At 38.8% G+C, this 15,860-nt stretch overlaps 1 protein-coding gene across 2 annotated transcripts; it reads right to left on the reverse strand.

Moving 5' to 3' along the window:
- Nucleotides 1–1,843: 1,843 nt before the first annotated feature.
- HEY2 (hes related family bHLH transcription factor with YRPW motif 2) lies at nucleotides 1,844–15,256 on the reverse strand. Of its 2 annotated transcripts, none has more exons than XM_019729486.3 (5): nucleotides 15,124–15,256; nucleotides 13,121–13,199; nucleotides 12,904–12,987; nucleotides 10,531–10,612; nucleotides 1,844–6,516 (listed from the first exon to the last, which is right to left on the reverse strand). In XM_019729486.3, exons 1-5 carry the CDS (start codon nucleotides 15,204–15,206, stop codon nucleotides 5,831–5,833), a joined length of 1,014 nt encoding a protein of 337 aa, XP_019585045.1. In that variant the 5' UTR covers nucleotides 15,207–15,256; the 3' UTR covers nucleotides 1,844–5,830. The 2 variants fall into 2 exon arrangements, with proteins under 2 accessions (XP_019585045.1, XP_088651596.1); XM_088795470.1 differs by lacking the exon at nucleotides 15,124–15,256 and adding an exon at nucleotides 13,980–14,847.
- Between the last annotated feature and the right edge of the window lie 604 nt (nucleotides 15,257–15,860).

Here is a 15,860-nt window from a genome sequence, read left to right on the forward strand (position 1 = left end):
GGAAGAGGCCAGCTACTGCTGGTCTGGGGAAAGTCTACACAAACTGAATAACACAAAGCACCCGTCGGATGTTTTGTGGGGGTAAAAAAGTCTTTAGGTTCTGTGTAATTAAGGAAAAAAGTTTAAAAAGAAGTGATGAAAGATCTCGGAAGCAGAGTTTTACTGTATGATAAATAATATTCCGCTTGATACTGAGTTTCTCCGAAAATAAGACCTAACCAGAAAATAAACCCTAGCATGATTTTTCAGGATGACATCCCTTGAACATAAGCCCTTTTGGAGCAAACCTATAATCAGGAAAGGAGGGGTAACTCAATTACTCAGTTGGTTTAGGAGTTTATGAGCAATTGAAAATTTATCACCCCACGTGTACAGGTGAAGCATTATGAATAATAGCCATTGTTAGGAAAACACTTTGTCTGTCTGAGAAAACGTGACTTTGTCTTCACTACAGTGAACTATTACAATGCAAACTTAAAGCAAGAAACTTTAGATTAATATGCCAAAGATACTCAACCTTCTTCTATCCCTTAAAAAATACCTTACAAGGCATTCTATCACATGCATGTACCATTGCATATTCATGAATTTCTTTATTCCCACAAACTAATAGAATAACAACAGAAGTTAAGGAAACAGAAAATTCAGTTCTCAGAAGACCAAGAATTTAGAAGCATATAAAAATGTCTCTGGTTATAAGAGTTTTGAAAAATTACACCCGTATAAACAGTTAACTGCTATAGAAAACATGCTTAGGTGTAGGCTGGAGTTTAGGTTAGTTAAAAAGCCCTTCCTGATAATGATAATTATTAAAGTGAATGGGTTACTGGACAGGTCTTTATAGGCCAAATGAAAAATGTTATTTTATGACATGATGGATCTGGAATGTATCAACATTCAGGATAATGTAGCCTTCTCCCCTCAAAAAACAAAATCTATCTTTTACATCCAATGGAAGACTGAGGGTTTTTTTTTTTTTCAAACTCAATTTACTCAGATATCTTACTCAGTGTTAATACTTGACCATTTTGCCTCACTTTTACAGAAAGTTCACTGATTAAGATACGGTACGTGTGACCTGCTTGAAAGTTAAAAGTTAAAATTAGGGAACTGACAAAATAACTTTCTTCTATTTTGTATGATAGAATAAAGTGGAGTTATTCTTTTTTCATCCTTCCATCTATTAAAAGGGTGATATGGTGGAGATTTTTATGCTAATGCCCTAGACAGATTTACTCTTGTCATTAGTTTGAAGTGATCCCAGGCAGGTTGCAATGCTCTTGGTTAGTCTGAATGAGTCTGAGACCAAAAAAATACTGTCTAAAGCCACAGCCTACAAGTCAGCTATGGGTTTAAGAGTCACACAGGCCTGTGTTGAGTCATAGCTCAACCTACTAGAATAAGACAATTAACCTCTTATTCTCCAATTCCTAATATGTAAAGATAATAATACGATGTATTTTATAGGACAATTATGAGGCTTAAATGAGGTAATAGATTTCAAAAACTTAGTGTGGAACTTAGCACAGAGAACAACTGAATAGTATTAGCAGCTAGCATTACATTTTCTTTTTTGGATTTGCGACTTAGAGTGGATGCTGGTTCTGTCAGGTATAGCAGAGGACCAGATTCCCTGACCAACTCAATTCCTGTCTGTTCTTTGCAGTTAGAAGTGAGGGAGAAAGTGGCACCTGGTACTTAAGTGACATATGCCTATTTGCTACTTCTCATATGTCTCTGACCCCTCATACAAGATTGTCTATGGAAGCTAAGGGGCTTTTCTCCCTTTAAAGATCTCCCATCGAGTTCAAAGACTTATCCTTCCAAAGAATATGAGCTATAGTCAGTTTCTGATGTCATATTTATTGTAGTGCTTTGTTGTAGTTGCTGAAGTATTCACAACTTCAGTTATTGCTTAGATCTTAACAAGAATTACAAGGCAAATCAAATTCCTTTCTTCAGGAAAATGCAGAGCTAGGATTAGTTCCACTAGGCAATAAAAACATAAAAAGCTTAAAAAATACATCTATCTTTAGATTATTAAGCTTATAGTCAATCCAGAATCTTTGATTTGACTAGGACCTTTCCTGGTATTTTTAAAGGACGTGAAATCAGCCCCACTTTAATTTATGTACATATCTAGCCATGGATTTTAAAAATTGCATTCAAGTACAATATTATGTTCTATTACAGCCTCAAATCCAAGATTACTTTTTTTCATTTTTATACTCTGGAAATTGGTATATCTTATGATCAATGTGCAAAGTTATATTGTGGTAGTTCTTTTCCATAAAAACTGACTTTAAAGTAATAGCATATCGTGCAATTAATGGAATCTTAGATGTATGAAAATATGGAATTCTAAAATCATCTTGCTTTATATTGATGTTACCTAAGGTGATTACTCTTACTTTGTGTTAATTATTGACAAAAAGAACAAGTTGAACATATAAGGAAGATTATCCAAAAGGCTTCATTATGATTGTTGATACATATGTACATGTGGACCGTAGAGCCATCACTCAAGTTAATATTTGGACTTTTCTTGTTTCAACATCACTTTAAAAGTCCTACAGATTTCTTCAATTATGATAGTAAATATCACATTTGTAATAGCAAAAGATTTCAAGGAGAGCAAAATGTCTCCCAAACAATTCCCAGAAACCCCTTTCCTTACTCCTAGGGCACTGCCTTCTTTTGAGGGTCCCTGTGAAAGCTAGGATGGTGGCCATACCTGTCACTGTCAGGCTGTAGGGTCACACTTTTATGTGCTACTTCACACCATTTGAAACCTGACATATACAGCACGTGCTGGGTACACAGAAGTTACTCAATAAATACCTCCTGATTCACTCCTGTGAAATACAAAACTGTTCTAATTAGGCATACATATAGCTTTTAACATTTGGGCAAACAAGATTTCTAAAAATGTCCCTTTTCCTCCCCCCACCCCCCTTTTTCCTACTAAAATTCCTTTGAGTTGATTTTGGGATTTTCACACAAATAAAAGCCACTAATACATCAAACCTTAAATGTTCTTTTTCCCTTGAACTATATAAACACAATTTCTTTCCCATTTTGGTAGTAAACATAAAAATTACCACACCTAAAGGTGGAATACCACTTTCACAAAACATTTGATCAGAGATGAAAAACTCAGTGACAAAGATAATAGAAAGAGTGATATGTGATGTTAAAAGCTGATGATGTGAAACAATGATTGAGGACCAATTAAGTTTAAATGACTGAATTTACTCTAATGATTATCTTTAGCAACATGGACAACCCTTAGCAACTATGTGGCAAGTTGGTTTGCAAATCTTTTAATCAATTAAACTGAAAAATAATAACCCATATGCACCTGTGGGGGGAAGAAATGTCAGGAAAAAAAGGAAGAGAAAGGGAGGAAAGGAAGAAGGGGATTTATCTTAAAATATTTAATTCAAATTAAAAAAAAAATTCTGATCTCTAAAACAGTTTACATTCCAGAAAGGAAAACTTGTTTAAATGCTGACATTACAATAGGCACAGAATCAGCTATTAGATCCTAAATAAAAAAAAATATTTCTATGCCAGTTGTCTACAAATTATGATTCAAAAGCAAACTTCAAATACTACTAAATCCATTTTCTTATTTGCTACCTAATTCCACCAGAGCTAACTGAAGACATTATAACCACAGAGCTTACAGAGAGGAGAAACAAGGTGATCTGTTTTTGCTCATCTTTTTTACCCATTTCCAGACAGAAGAAATTAGATGAACTATACGCTTTTTTCAAAACAAAAATAAGAAGCCCCCCAGCTTTTCCTTTAACTTTGAACATAATTGACATGCATAATAAAAACATTTTTATTCATTTAATATGTTTGGCCCAATAGCTTTAAGAACTCTGAAATAGTCTCTTTTAGGCTTCATACCTATATAATTTTTACAGCATCAAAAGAAATTTTCATTGAGGTAGGTACAGAGGATTTATCATCAGGAGGCATATATATGCCTATCATGTATGCATGTGATTTTTAAAAACACTCTACAAATGTTGTTGAGTTACAAAACGTATGACACATTCTAGCTTATTATCCTATGCTGGGTATACTATTCTTGTATTTGCACTTTTCCAAGAACCATGATTAAGAATAAAAGGCAGAGGAAACTAATCACTTCCTGTCTCCAAATAACGTCATATCCACTTATGCTTAATTGATTTACAAGCTCAGATAAATGCTATTTTCAAGCAAGCTGTGAATTATGTCAAATGACTTTGAAAAAGCAAAAAAAAAAAAAGAAAACCATGGCTTAACTTGTTAGTGAAGGAAGGCAACTCATATCAACTTTCCATTCTGCAAAGCAACTCATCCACATAAAAATAGTCAAAAAGGACTTCATTTAATTAGTGATATGCAGACTTTTGCATAGAAAAAAGGTTACAAAGTAATGCACAAAAGACTAGGTACAGTAATTTTAAAACAAATATTTAAAAGTATAATTTTGCATAATGTTTAACATTCTCAGGTTTATTGCTTTCTCCACACAGCAGAGAAATGAAGTGCATAATAATACATGCTGTGTTTTTATCTTTCAAACATAAAATCTCACGTGTTCAATTTCAATGTATTAAGAGATAATTTTGTCATTAAACAAAATAAAAAACAAAACAAAACCAAAAACACCCTTATGTAGCACTAGTCTAGGCATGGGCAAAAATAATTTCTGTACATCCCATTGCATACATTCATCTTGATTTGGGATCAAACACAATCGCGAGCTTGACAAAGAGCATTTAAAAATCATGGCTTTTCTCTTCCCAATGCTCTCTTCCTGTCTCATCACCTCCAGAAATGCAACTTCTCCCACAAAAGGTGACAAGAATACACAGTGCTCATTATCAGGACAAAACGAGGAGGATAAATATGTGAAACAGTCCAAATGAAACTGAATAAATTAATCTAAGCTTTTATAAACTGGAGTTTTCAAGTTGGCATGAATCAAATAGCCTCTGGTGGGCACACAGTAGGCAATGCTCCTGGGTGCACTCTCTAAATGTATGGTTTATTTAAAGAAGCACCATATTTTGAGCCATGGAAAAAAAAGTGCCTGGGGATTTGTTTGCAGGCAGGGCAGAAATACTTGTTAATCTGAGCACTGATGGAATAATTGCTTATACCAATGCATTGCTGAATGTCATCACTTGGCAAGTCTGTACAGAGAAAGCAAACTAAGATAAAACTAGGCCTTTCAACTTGAAAATTATTTTCAGCAATCCTTTTGGCCAATAAAAACCTTTTGGTTTCAACAGAGTACTCTTGTCTGGCATCGTATGTCTGCAGCCTAACACACGAAGTCTGTCCCTTTCCTTTCTTAACCTAACCTCTCTACTCTTTTTTACTTGTGCAATGTTCTACGTTCAGAAAAAAACAAAACAAAACAAAAAACTTTACTAGCTCAGGCACTTAATAAAAACAATTTTCTTTTTTCCATCTAGTTTCAAGAGAATTCAGTCAGGACATTTTTCTTCTCCAACTCAAATATACTGATGCATTGCTCGATGATACAGTCCATATATTTTCCAGGAAAACTCTAAATGGAAACAAGTGTGAAGTTTTCAAAAGTTGCTGGTATCAGTTACCAAGCTGCCTTAAACAAAAAAAGAAAAAATAGAAAAAGATAATACCACATTTCCACTTGTGAGGTTTGTGTCTCAAATAGCTTTATTGTTCCTTTGTGGATCTGTAGACATCTGCATGGCTACCTCTGGGTGCAGAGGTTTTAAGCTGACTCTGAAATGAAGGACATTCAGTTACTATTGAAAGAAGTTCACTTTCTGGAAACTTAAAAAGCACCCACTTCTGTCCCCCAGGGTCGGTAAGGTTTACTGTTTGTTCCACTGCTTGTCTGCTGGGGACTGGACGTGGCTGATACTGACAGAGGAGGGCTGATGGCTGTGGCCGCTGCCACTGCTGCAGCAGCGTTTGGGGGGAGCATGGGGAACGCCCCTGCGAAGGACAGAGGGAAGCTGTGCGCTGCTGCGGTGGCTGCTGCAGCAGCCGCATGGACAGTGGCTGAGAGGGACAAGAGAGAAGTGGAGAGGGGTGGCACGCATGGGGCGACACTGCCCGTCGACGGCATCCGAAGGGCAGAATCTGCGTGGGCAAATGTGGCCGTGAGGAGAGCGGAGCCGTGGGCAGGAGGCACTTCTGAAGTTGTGGAGAGGCGGCAAGGCGTTGACTCCGAGGCGTGGAGTCCGTTGGGTTGGAGCAGAGCTGCGGGGAGATGGTGGAAGGCCGCCGCCCAGTGGTGCGGATGGAGGGGGTGGTGGTGGTGAGCCAGAGAGGACGTCATTGCCGCCGCCTCCCGCTGCGAGGCACACGTGCTGAGATGAGAAACCAGTCGCACCCGCAGTGGATCCGAGGAGTCCAGGCCTTCCACAGAGCTCAGGTACCTCGCCACTTCCGTTAAGCACTCTCGGAATCCAATGCTCATGAAGTCCATGGCAAGAGCATGTGCGTCAAAGTAGCCTAAAGGGGGTTCGAGCAAAGTGGGGGCCAGGAGAGACAGCGAGACACAAAACGATCCAATTACTAAGAGTAACCACCGACTATGTTCCACTCTGTCCTTCGGAAGATTTAGGTAGAACGACGATCCTTTCTGAAAACGTTGCCTGCTATTTATGGTTGTTAATGATTGCAGAAGTTAAGAAAGTGTACCTTACAATTTGCATGTGTGGCAACTTTGGCAATGCTTTATACTACAGTTGTTCTTGCAACCAGATATCAGAATGGGAGGAAAAATTAAAAACATCCATGTTTCAAACATTTCCAGGAATAAAAAAATAGTGTCTCTCCTTTTGTATTGTGGCATAGTGAAACTCCTTAGTCTAACTTTTTCATGGTAATACAGAGTTCCAGTCTCTCTGTCTCTGTCCCATGAGTTAGAGATTAAAGGGTTTATCTGAAACATCCTCACTGTCTTTTATAACACAGATTTGAAATGCACATCAACAGCCTTAGCACTTTCTGAAAGAGGGCTTTTCTTGAACCATCACTTATTATATCTTAAAAAATGCTTCTTGACTCATAGTGAGTTTCTTTTTTACCAACAAAGTGAAAACATCATGTCATTACTTTGCACGAAAAAAATTTAATAAAAATAAAATGGTTAAAAAAATATTTTTGGTTACTAATTTGAAGATCTTATGTTTCTATCAGGCAGTATAAGGCCGCTTTGCTGATATAAACTTACTATAACTCTTACTTTTCTTGAAGATCAAATATATATTCCCTTCCCTGGTTAGCTTACTTTTTCCTGGCATCCACCCAAGAAAAAAAATGTGTGTTAATTGTATCAGTGTTTATGCATTCATCCCCAAGCCTAAGGTGACTACCATAAAAATAGCTAGAGCTGGGTCACATTTATGAGAATCCCTTTTTACTCAAAGATAATACATTAGAATAGAAAAACAGTAATATCTGATTATTATCAGTGTCAATTTAAGAATACAGTAATAATCAGGCATTTGGGGAAATGTCACTATTTTGAATGAGTGACCTCCAGTATGTAAAAATATATCCTTTTCAGATTTTTTTTTTATCATTTGTAACATTTTTTTAAAGTTAATTTTCAAATTATAAGTTTAATCTCTTTTATAAGTTTACTCACTTTTGGGATGTCTATATACATAAATGAGAAATATCACATTCAAACACAGTTATTTTCATCTAAGGCATTTACTACATTATCTTTGTTATGATTTTGCAGATCAAAGTATTACCTGTCTAATTTATCTATTAATAATTAAACTATCTTATTCTGTAATCAAAGCACTTTGAAAAACAGTAGTCACAATATTCAAAATCCTGAAGCTAGAACTCCAACAGAAATTTGAAGGTCAAAAAGACATTTGGGGCAAAAATAAACACTATTAAAAAGTAACAGCACAGAGATGATATAAGAGAATATCATGAAATGTGGAAGATCAGCAAGAAAAATAGTTATCCCAGAACTTCAGCATAGTTAGCAACAAAGCCCCTGGGATTAGGAGGAAAAGCTCTTGCTAAAGAAGCAGGCTCCACAGAAAGATTTCACATGAGAATCCTCAGATTCTCTGTGCGACTTTTCAGACTTCTGACTTCCATGAAAGAAGGTGGGAGATAATCATCAGAGTAGACAGAGTTCAGAAACCCAGAGGGATTTAGAAATTTAGGTTATCCTACTAAATCCTCCTAGAAACGACTGCAATATCGAGATAAGACTGTAAAGAATTGAACCAACTGGAACCATAGAAGCTTCCAAGAATTTTCATGAGCAGGCAGGAAATAATTGAAATTTGTGGTCTGCCAGCTATAGGTTGCTGTATATGGCAGAGTTCTCTGTTGCACCTTAAGGAATATAAATTATGCAATTCCTATCCTGTTGGTGAATACATAGGGAAATGACAATGAGCAACTGTCTGCTGTGAATGGATCCTAGGCCAAAAATAATAGCACATGGGTCCATATCACATAGTCTGTGCCATCACTATGCTATGGCTTTAAGTGAATAAACTCACAACAACCTTGTGAGGTGGACACTAGCACTGTCTTCATTTTACCAATGAGGAAAGTGGAGCTCAGAGAGGGTTAGTCATTTAACAGGGTCAAAGAGCTAATACACGGCAGAGCCAGATTTGAAACCAGGCACCCTAACTGCAGAGTCCATGCTCTTCACCACTACACGGTGAGGCCCCCATAGCAGTTGTGAGTCTCACATGGTGCGAGCCCACAATGCCAGCCCCCCATCTGCAAGGCCTACACGTCCTCCTACTTGATGACCTTTCTAATGACCTGGCAGTCAGGCCACTTGTATGGTGCTTGCCTGGAAATGTCGTTGATAAACTATTCTGGGATGAATTTTCGGACTGTTCAAGTAGCCAAGAATAGCAACTGAGTTTTTATAATAAGGCATAAGAAAAATGTTCCTCTTTAGAAGTATAGCTCGTGCCAAATATTTGAAACCCTGATAAGAATTCTTAGTCTTGTGGCTGACAACGCCAAGGGAGGCAGAGCAATCAAGCAACTTTTCTTGCACTATCCTTAATTCAATGGTTCTCCTAGTATCCTGAAGTAGCAGGTGTAGAGACAAAATCATGGGGCCTGTAGAGCTCAAAGCACTGGTGTAGGCCTCACAGTGCAGCAGTGTCCTTTGTACTTCGGCCTCAGGTCAAAGATGAGGCAGTGGCCAGGAAGGGCTGGATCCTTGGCTTTTAAGATTTCACCCAGTTCTCTTCTCCATTATGTAAGAATGTTTGCATCCTACGCTTAGGGTTACATTTAATGAGTAGAAATCACAATTCCATGCCCATTCATTCAGGAAGACTCCTTGAGAAGGTGCAACCGAAGGTAAGTCATACCATGTGGGCTTCCCTATACAATGATCACCCCCCACCTGACACAGGTGAAAGATCAGGGCTGTGTTCCACAGGTCCTCAATGGTATGGCCATAGTGGAGTTAAAAATGGAAATATTTCCACACTACTTGATAACCAGCTATTTCCCTCCAATGCTCTATTCTGGCCCTGATCTAGTACAAACTATGACATTATGTAGTGAAAGGCTGGTGCAGAGCACAGAGAAGCCTCCGGGGGTAGGTGCAGCAGCACTCAGCCCCTTGTGGTACCCTGTCCTTAACCAGCTATGAAATATAATAAATAACTCCCTTGGCTAAAATGAATGGCAAAGGCTTACTTGAAGGGTAAAAAAGATACAAAAGAGCGAAATCCAGTCTGAGTGATGTATAAGAAACAGAACAATGAAATCTGTATGAATATTACAGCTTTAAGGAACTCAAGTCTATTTTTAGCATAGGTGAGGGTCCAACCCTGACCCCCTGAACAATTTTTCCCTAAATCACTATCCACTACAAAGAACATCTCTCCAGGGCACTGGGCTCAGGGCATCTGCTTCTGTTTGCTCTCCGCAGGAATGACTACTCACATTAACAGTTTCCAGCACAGATTCACTCCCTGCACTTCGAATGCTCTGTCTGATCTAAATCTAAGATGAACTGAAATCTGAAAACAGCAATGAAAGTAATTTTATAGTCACTTCTTTTAGAATAGCTGCATTATACTGAGTCCTAGATCTGGTTTAATGAGGGGTTCAGGGGAAGAGAAAGAAGAAAAAAAAGAAAAAGATTGCCTCTAACCTCCTGTTTATGTTTGGATGTTTGTGTGTTTGTTTTGTCTTTCTGTACAGATTTCAGCATGCACTTCTGAAGTCCCAAACAAATCTCTGACCAGGCTGCTGTGAATGAAGCTTTACTCCCACAGTATTATGAAAGCAAACACAAGCCTAGGGTCAAGTGCTTCTTTTGTTCCAGAAGTTCTTTCCCACGAGTTCAATCCTGCCATTAGCATTGATTTCCATGGCTTTAATCTGGGACCTCCTATCTCAGCTTGTTAAAGAACTGTTCAGCTATGACTTCCTTATAATCTTAGGAAGAAAAAGATGGAGAAAGAAAGGTGTAAAGTGGGGAAAATGAAGTCACCTACTTACCTTTACCCCCGGTTGCCTGAAGCATCTTCAAATGATCTACTGTCATTTGAAGTATTTCGGCTTTTTCTAACTTTGCAGATCCCTGCATAAACAAATAATAAAATCTTATAAGTCCTATGGAAACTATTTTGGAACATTTTACACTGGATTTTCAATTTTCCCTCTCACTAGAAAATTTTAAGTTTAATTCTTTTCATAGAAAAATCTGAATTCTTTTCAAACTTTACATGAAAACACTAATTACTATGTCACACCCAATCACAGTATTTCCCATTTTAACTGTTAAAGACTAAAAGGCATAATAATTTTTTAATCATAAGAATAACTATATTCCCAGTATCACTCCACTAAAATCATTATAATTGTGAAAATCTCAAACTTTACATCCTATCAGTACCCTGGTTAATAATAGACTTTATTTTATTATCCAATTATATAGGACATCCAATAGTCCTATATTATGCTGAAGTCTAGACCAGTTGAATAAAATCTAGAGAATAAGGAGATAAGATCTTAGCAAAGTATTGTTGAAAGTAATTTTTTCAAGCAGAAAATTCTAACAAGTCTTTAAGGTAATTCATAATAGACCACTGGTAAGAAGAACCAAAACTGCAATAGGGGATTTTTAATGATTTTTTTCCCAATAATCACCAGCAGGTGTCACTGTGAATCCCAAGATCATAAACAAGAAAGCATAATTTACTTACCTTGTAAGTATCAGAAATACTTAAGGATGTTTGAGTCCTTCAAAATAGTTCTTAATAAAACTGTCTTGAAAATATATTTTTATGTCCCTCCCCCCTTTTAAAAAAAAGGCAACCTCTGGGACACGAAGTAAAATAAAAATGTGCTACCTCAAACTGTCTCAGAGTGCTGTGGGTGGCTTCAATTTCCTGGAAGAGCTAAATAATTAAATCAATATGTTTTTCTGAAAAGGAAACTGAAGTTATTTCAGGTTCCTATGCTTTACTTGTTTTGTGAAAATTATCAGCACCCAGTACATGGTGAGAATGCCAGTTATTTAAACTGCTTGAAACAACACCCTTCTAATCATATTGTGACAGGGCCAGCTCACTACGGGTTGGTAGCCAAGCTTGGCAAATGGGAAAGTCTGTGTTTATGGTAACTGCCAAACAACTGAAGTTTGCTTTTAAAGTTTGTTTTAAGTCTACATTTAAGGAAAAAAAACTAACATACCAAGAAAAATAAATCACCAAACTAACTGTGCCTCATATCTGTGCTCATAACAGTACTCAAACTAAAAACATCACTGATTACTGATATTTTTCATTTTTAGCCTATTGTCATTTGAAAATGCTACCATATCAAAACTATAATTTCCACATTACATTTAGTTTATCAAAGACAGTTTCAAAATACAGAATGGGTGGCTTTTTTTCTCTTAAAAATGTATAATCAATAGCATATTCCATCTTGTACTTCTGTCAATGTTCAATTTTTCCATGAAGATGTATAGTAGTTTCAGTGAAAGTGACTAATAACAAAACTGCAGTCTGGATAATTTCCAAGGGCTTTGTAGGGCTTGCTTTATAATGTTTGTGATTCATGAAATAAACAGCAAATGTAATAAACAAACAACTGCTGTGTTATACTCTAAATTGAAAGTATTTTCAAAAAGGGTATGATGCCACATTCTTTGAAAGATGCTCTTAGAAATCTGTGCCATCAACCATGGCAGCAGGAGAACAACTTTTCCAAAACGACAAAGAAAGATTTAAATATTTGGTTTCCTACTCTTTTAAGTGGGCGATTTTTTTATTTTTATTTTTTGTAAAGGAATATTTGAAAAAAGGGGCACATGGCTAGTTTGATTTTTACCAAACTTCAAAAGAGATGTTGTAAATCGAACATCATTCTGTTAATCCAGGAATTAAAAATGAAACCAAGTGGTTTGGTAAGTAAATTTTTTTAGTATTATTATTTAGAAAGTAGAGCTAGCTATATTACTTTCTGGGCTTTGGTCATTTTTACAATAAAAAGCTTATTTTTTAAAAAACTATTTGAGACAAAAATGAAATTTCACATATATCTCTTTTTCTGAAGAAGACTACATACAATTTGGTTTTAAACAAAACCACTACTGGTCTTCATAGAAAGAACAGAGAAAGCATGAACATTGTTACCCTTAAGGGGAAAATAAGCTCAAGAATGGAAATGTTTTTCAACTTCACGATGGATTATGTTTTTAATAGTTTTGCCACAACAAAGCATTTTATTGAAATCACTGCTCTGTGCCAGATCAGAGCACATATACTACTATTTTAATGAGCTTTAACAAGAACCCACATTCCCAGTTGAGAATCAGATTTTTTGAGATTTTTGGTGGAGTGGTCAGGGGTGAGGGTAGCTTACTTGTTTTTCAAAAGCAGTTGGCACCAGTCGTCTCAGCTCAGATAAACTGTTATTTATCCGATCTCGACGCCTTTTCTCTATTATCTATCCCAAAGAAAGCAAAACAACAACAAAAGTTTATGAACACACAAAAAATAAAATTATTCATAATGGAAAAACACAACTGTTACACACTAGGCTGGATTACATGAAATAAAAAGAAAGAAAAACCACATACCCCTCTTCGTTTCTTTCTTGCCATAATCTGAGATGTTGTTGTTGGAGAATTCGATCTAATCACAGAGCTAGTACTTTGCCTATGAAATAGGAAGAGTATGTCAGGTGCTGTATTACCATAACAATTGTTTCTTCTGGGTACTTGATGGCATCCATTAAAGATTCAGAGTAATTGCACAGTTCAGGTTTGTGTTTATTCTTTATTCTTTACTCTTAACATACTTTGCTTTCAGCCCTTATATCTCTTTGCAGGTAGGAATCATGCCTTTTTAAAAATTTTAATGAGTAATCCTAGATGCTAAATCCATTGGCAAAAACATCCCTAAACTTTTATTACGTCTCCCAGTGAGATACTTATGGGCAGTCAGGGTGAGAAGTTAGACATTAGTTTCTTAAATGTTTCTTAAAAGTCAACTAATCTCTAATAGCATCCTCCTCCTCAATCCGGTCAGACACACTGAACAAAGCAAAGCTATTTTAAAATAAAGGCCATGTTTAGCACCACTACCAAACATATACAGTCATCACATATGCAACTGTTGTACCTAGATGCAATCTTCAAAATAAACAGCAGTTATCTTAGTATTCCAAAACTTCAATTATTCATATCTCACAACAGGAACAAAAAAGACAAATGAAATGTTTTGTATACTAATCTTCCAAAAGAATGCCCCCAATTAAATGCCACAGGTACAAAAATTAAAATTAGGTCAATACTACGTAGATAAATGTTTTACTTTGAAAATGAAACTTGTAGGTGAGTATCGTTGTGCCTTCAATCTAAACTGAAACGTCTAGGTTTCTTAACGAAAAGGTATTTTATATTGAAAGTATAATCAAATTGTTACTTTGCCACTTACAATTTTTATCATCCTTTCTAGTTTTATCTGTTACTCTTCATAATTCATGGATTCTATGCTTCTTTATATTCTCAAATTCTCCAGGTTCCTGTTATTCTCTTTCATTTTAGAAATGTTGCACACACCAGGATCTTATTACCTCACCTTCTCATTTCTGGATCTTATTTCTGAATTAACTGTTTCCCTCATTCCCACACCTTTTCAACTGGTTTCGCCTTTCACATATCTTCTGTTTTTCTGATCTCATTTTTTAAGATGATACATTTTAAAATTAGAAGATACTTTGCAAACAATGTTTCATATAAATATCTTTGCTCTTACTGATTTCAGGCTTTGGTTTGTATATATTAGAATAACAGCATTGAAAGAAAAAACAGTATTGCAAGTTTTCCAAAAGTAGGAAGAATTCTGCGTTGAGTGACAGCTGCAGATAAATAATTAAGGTGCTTCTGAGGATGCCAATTAGAAGCAATTATCATTTGACCCGCCTTGGCACTAAAATGCCTCGGTAATCTCCCTCTGTCACTGGAAAGTGGAGGTCTGGCTTCTGTGATCACGACCTCGATCTTTTCCAGACTTAAGAACAAGCAGTCAAAGAGATGATGCCAGAAACGATCCTTACATCTGTCACTCACTCTCTCGTCAGCCTAGTCACACACGTCAACCTGGAAAGCTCAACCTACTTAGCCTTGACATCCGCAAGCTGCTTTAATTTCTCCAGAAAGGAAGTTATCTTTTTAGTTTCTTTAAAACTGAAAAAATCAATTTGTTTCTCTTTTCGCCTGGCCCATTTTGAAAATGCTCCCAAACACAGTTTGAGGGCCGGGGGCGTCGCCCATCGCCGGGACGTGCCTGTCCGTGTACCCCACGCTGGCAACCCGGCACCCTCCCTCGCCAACTCCCGTATTCTTGTCAGTCGCGTCCCCGGTCCTCTGCGCCCCACCCCTACAGTGAAAACCGACATCCCTCGCCCCACCCAATGCACGCTCCGTGAGCGCCCACCACTCAAAGTTTCTCGGGCAAAACTTTCCCGGCTCCGTTAGGACGCCGCGGAGAGGAGCCTCGGGATTTCCAAGGAGCTGCTCGTGCACAAAGCTCCCCGACGCCTCGGGCTCCGGCCAGCTCCCGCCAAGCCTGAGCTCACCCCGAGTAATTGTTCTCGCTCCCCACGTCTATGGTCTCGTCCATGTCGCTCTCGGAGGTGGTTTCCTCGCAGGGGCGCTTCATCGCGGCGAAGACGGCACGGGGCGCAGCCCGGCCGGAGCCACGGACGCCGAGCCGGGCGCAGCGCTCTCCCTGCCTGCCTCTCCCCTCCCTCCCTCCCTCCCTGGGCCCGGGCAGGAACCGCTCCCGCCGCGGCGCGGTCGGCTCCTCGCGGATCTTTCCCACGCCGCAGCCCAGCTCCGCCGCAAGAGCAGGCGCCGGCCACGCCCCCCCGCGCGGGCGGGGCTACCTCGCCCGCCTCCCGCGCGCTGATCCTCACCGCCCGGGCGGGCACCGCCTCCTCGGGATCGGCGTGGCCACGATTGGCTGGGGCGAAGGGGCGGGTCCGTTCTCGCCCTAACCTGCGGCGAGGCTCGGGCTGAGGCGTGGGAACGCGGCCTTACACCTGGGCCGGGAGCTGCGCGCGGGCAGGGAGAGACCGCGGTGAGCGGGAGCGCCAGGCTGCTCTCTCTAACTGGGAAGCGTGCAGACGTGGGCGAGGGCGGGCAGGTGCGGGGCGGGCTCTGGGACCTCGGGTTTGGGCCCTCCTCCTCGCCCCGCCGTCTGCCGGTCGAGTTTCAGTCCTCTGTTTAAAGAATAACCCCAAGCGCGTGGCTGAGTGTGAGCGAGTGTGTGTGACGTCGAGAGGCGCCGTGGCGAAACAGCCTCCCCACTCGG

This window comes from Rhinolophus sinicus, chromosome 2 (assembly GCF_057876585.1).
Source record: "Rhinolophus sinicus isolate RSI-liver-muscle chromosome 2, RSI-T2T, whole genome shotgun sequence".
Lineage (NCBI taxonomy): Eukaryota > Metazoa > Chordata > Mammalia > Chiroptera > Rhinolophidae > Rhinolophus > Rhinolophus sinicus.

Coding starts and splice junctions, on each gene's coding strand:
- HEY2 (XM_019729486.3), bottom strand. CDS start 15,206: ATGAAGCGCCCCTGCGAGGAAACCACCTCCGAGAGCGACATGGACGAG. Junction 10,613..12,903: donor CAACTGCTTTTGAAAAACAA/GTAAGCTACCCT, acceptor TTGTTTATGCAG/GGATCTGCAAAGTTAGAAAA. Junction 6,517..10,530: donor TCAGGCAACCGGGGGTAAAG/GTAAGTAGGTGA, acceptor AACCCCCTTTAG/GCTACTTTGACGCACATGCT.